This window comes from Mya arenaria, chromosome 9 (assembly GCF_026914265.1).
Source record: "Mya arenaria isolate MELC-2E11 chromosome 9, ASM2691426v1".
Classification (NCBI taxonomy): domain Eukaryota; kingdom Metazoa; phylum Mollusca; class Bivalvia; order Myida; family Myidae; genus Mya; species Mya arenaria.
In genome coordinates, this window is record NC_069130.1 from 69,074,026 (window position 1) to 69,078,376 (window position 4,351).

The window sequence follows — 4,351 nt, forward strand, 5'->3', positions numbered from 1 at the left end:
CATAAAAAACTGTATTTGGGTAGCAAATACTACACAAAATGACTTTATTTATGCAGAGACTGGAAGATAAGATTTAGTGTCGCATTGTACAATCAATATTATTAAAAACAGGTTTGAAGTCATATGTTTAAAAACCATATTTGGTAATTTGGGGTTTTACCATGTGTGGATCGCACAAGTACAAGGTGATTATTCATGTTTATGTTAGTTATTAGGCAAAAAAAGACATTTTTGTTCGAAATCTGGAAAGTAAATCATTGGTTTCATCAAGAGCGTTATTTTATAGAAACATATTAATTGTGTTTTGGATTTCAACTTCGTATTAAATGTGTAACTTTACGAAAACTATAAATGCTTTAAGTCGGTTGAGATTCTTATCACATATGTTTAACATACAAGTTGGAACGTGAAATAACATCTTCTTTACAATGAATTTGCACATTTTGTTTTATATTATAAAATGTATGCCATTGCTTGATTGAATGCGACCTATATAGAACTAAGAACTATATAGATAGTAAGATTTAATCATACGCGTCCATGTATGTTTAGATAGACTGAGTTGTTGAATTCAGAAAGACTTTTGTTATGTTATTTCTTTTCTATTTTCGTATACAAATCACCGTTTTATCCGTTTGTAGTGCATGGAATCCTAATTTGATAGTGTCTAACATAGGTAACACATCTTGTTAACATTATTACGGTTCATGGCCGCCCCTGAGTCATTTTATAATACTAGTAATTCCTAGCTAGTAATCATTAGGGTTTTTTTGTTCTGTGTATATGTGTCAACTTACAAATATATGCTGTCATCAGAATGTCATTGACATCCTCCTTTCAAATGTTAAAGAACTTAAATTGTCATGAGTTATCACAACCTATCTCATTGATGTCTAAACGTAAATGTTAGATTCTGACATACAGTTGTGGTCATTTGTGTTGTAACCCCGGCTGCAGACGGCATGCGTTAATTAACGTAGAAATTTGCTATTATTTGACGTCCGCACTATATTTAAGCACAAGGTAGTTGTCGACATAATACGTGGACTGTTAAACTCAATTAACGCAAGACATTAGTTTATTTAAATATTTTATTAAAAGTATTATTGTGTTGCATCGTATTTTTAATAAAACCTAATCAGAGACCAGTCGTCGATCTATCACACACGCTTTGACAATCGATATAAGACCGGAATTGAAATAAATTATTAATATGCACTTTATCAATTTAACATCAATAGCAAATAACAGTGTTTAAACTACAAATACACGATGGTTTATGGTACGCAATAACAAAGTACGTAAGCCGTTTTTGCTTAACTCTTTATCAAGGAGATAAAGTGACGACACCAGCCATGCTGATAACACATGACTGCTTTTGCAATTGAATTGTCAAAAAGAAACAGACATCGTTGTCATTTTCAATGTGTAAAAGCATCTTTTTCAATGACTGCATGTTTCTCACTTACTAAACCGTATACAAGGATAATGAAATATTTCTAAGACACGCACAAAACAGCCTAAGAAGTTTGGAATTGAATAAGTTCGCGTGATAATAGTTTTTAGGCACCAAACATTTGTAACCTTATAATTTATTATCACTTCACATAAAATTAAATCTATTAAAGTATTGACTCTACATATGATCGACATAAATGCTGATAATTTAAGATATATATTTTATTTTACATTTCAACGTGTTAAACAGTTATTTACATTTTTTTTTTAAAACGTATGAATGTTTTGTTACTTTTGTCATACGTCTGTTTCAATCGTGTGTCTGTGGTCATCCCGTCGTTGTGGTAATGCATGGGTATGAAGGGATGTCCGCTGCTGCTGTTGTTTAACGCGGAAGAAAGCACAAACTAAACGAATAAAAGTTCTTCTAAACTCTTGACTCATTGTGCAATATAACACAAAGTTAACACTACTGTTTATCAGTGCTATGATATCCATTGCATCGCCGAGAGGGATGTAGATCTTCTCGAAAAAGTCTTTGAGAAACAGACAGCATAATATCAAAGCCCCTTGGGGCAATTCTGTGAACAAAAAAAGAACAATTACGATCAGTAACATTATTGTAGTTCTTGACATGTCTGTAATTCGTTGGGAGGAGTTGGATGTTAGAGATCCGTGTTGGCATAATCTTCTTTTACTCTTGAGTCGTGTGTTATTTATAGTAATGAGAAGCAATCCTCCATAGATTATGATCAGGACACACGGTAATAACTTTAAAAAGCAACTGTACAGTATCAGACTTATTAGAATTATAGGTTTTTCTTTGCCCGTGCCTAGTTTCCAGTCTTGAAATATATATCCAGATTGCGTTGGACTAAATTTCAGTTCTATTAATTTATGGCTTAAATAATACGGAATCATTATTATAACAGATGAAATGAATATCAAAAACACTGTTATTCTGGCGCGTATAAGACGCCGTATTCGTGTCAAGTTGCCTTTCGCAGGTGAGTGTACGTGGTTATGTCTAAAAATAGCTAAGGCTACACCCAACCATATTGATATGGTGTGTGCAGTAGCCGAGAAATTGAGATAAACAAGAAGAAAATTCATCCAAGCCCAGCTGTTCTTTTCTGCAGAAATGGAATTTGCTGAATAATGGCAATAAAAATGGAATGCAAATGGCACATAAGATATCATTGTAGCTATATCCGAAGCTGCTAAGGATGTTAGTATAAAATTTATTGGTGTTTGCAGCTTTTTTCTAGTGAGAACAACAATGTTAAAAACGTTGAGTGATATTCCAAACGCACAAATTATAAGACTAACATATCCATGAATATGGCTATACCACGTACTGAACGAGTCGAGTGGGTGAATGGAGCGCTGTGAAAGAACAGCCACTGTCGTTGTTGGCGCCGTTGTGTTCATGTTTAAAATGAAATCCATGCGTCCAGTCGACTCCCATTTACTTTACACTGATTTGTTAGTCAAGTAGTCCCGCTATTCTGGATCCCTTTGTTCTACTTCTTGGCTAATTTCCGGATCCTATCGTGACAACGTCTACTATGGAATAAAACCAGTACGATACCAAAGCCGGTTTGGGTAATTAAGTTTCAAGTACCTAGGTTAATGGATGAGTGGTATGTTTGTACTTGCCAAATAGTCAAGTGCCATAACAATTCTGTAAACATGGCATTTAATCGTCGCATCGCAACGTTTGTTGTCATACCGATAATGATTCCATGTTAGTTTAAAGTCAAGACCGTTGTGCAAATAAGTCCGAATGAACTATGTGTTTTTCTTGAAGAAGATCTTCACGATTTGTCTGTGCATTACACTGAAATAAATCAACATTTACTTTAGTAAAACATTTGCTAATGGATTAAAATCGTTTAATGTTCCAATTCCATCATTTGTTCGTCCGTGATTACATTATTTATGCCACAACAAAGTGATATACTAAAAACATAATTCAATGTCAAATGTAAGTAAGGTAGTTTAAAAAAAATAGATCACGCAAATGATGTTTTGTACCGAATAGTTTAAGACAAAACTACTTCGGGAAAATAGAAAATTGGTAAATCCTTTTCATCCATAAATGTTTACGATATGTCAGTGTGTGTTTTTATTTTTTAAATTTAAAGGGTTTTTAATATTTCTATTCAAAGCAAATAACCAAATATGATTTAAACATATATCGAACCTTACAAATTACAACCTAATACACTCATTCCCGAAGTAAAATATCCATATTAACCTCGAGAATTTTCTGGCTCTGAATGAATTTTGTTTTTTGGATATGACTAAAATGCATTGTTATAGCAATAACGTAAGAGAGCTAAAATAGATAGCAAACAGACATAGAACAAAAGTGTTGTATTTTAATATTCAATTTACATATTTTGTCTACAGAGATTTAAATAGTCAAATTGTTTTTTTCTGCCGCCAAACGAAACCAAAAAGTTACTGAAATTGTTTCAACATGCACTCTCTGAATAAGTGTCTTTACTTTGCTTTAATTACGCTAAATGTCAGTCTACTTGAGACTGTTCGCCCAAGGTGGATTACCAGCTTTAAACGGTAGAAAATGAGGATCAAATATATCATTGCACCATTTGGCTACAGGGTTTGTCGCTGTACTAACCGCTGTTTATTGAAGCTTTAGGTTATTGTCGTTCATCTGCTAACAGGTTTAAGGGCCGGCAGCGATGCAAAAGTGGGTGGGGAAATCAAATTATTTAGTTTTGAGGAACGATCTTTTTGGGGAGTGTAACATATATTCTTGGCCAAATGTTTTGGGGAAGTAAGGAGTTAAACAAATTTTACAAAAGAAGATTTTATCGAATTTTGGATCAAAAATGATTCACATTATTTTGTAAAAGTCTGTCGA

At 33.3% G+C, this 4,351-nt stretch overlaps 1 protein-coding gene across 1 annotated transcript; it reads right to left on the reverse strand.

Moving 5' to 3' along the window:
• Nucleotides 1-1,755: 1,755 nt before the first annotated feature.
• On the reverse strand, nt 1,756-2,889 carry LOC128246309 (G-protein coupled receptor dmsr-1-like). Its single transcript, XM_052964500.1, has one exon. The coding sequence runs from the start codon at nt 2,887-2,889 to the stop codon at nt 1,756-1,758; it is 1,134 nt and encodes a 377-aa protein (XP_052820460.1).
• Nucleotides 2,890-4,351: the final 1,462 nt, after the last annotated feature.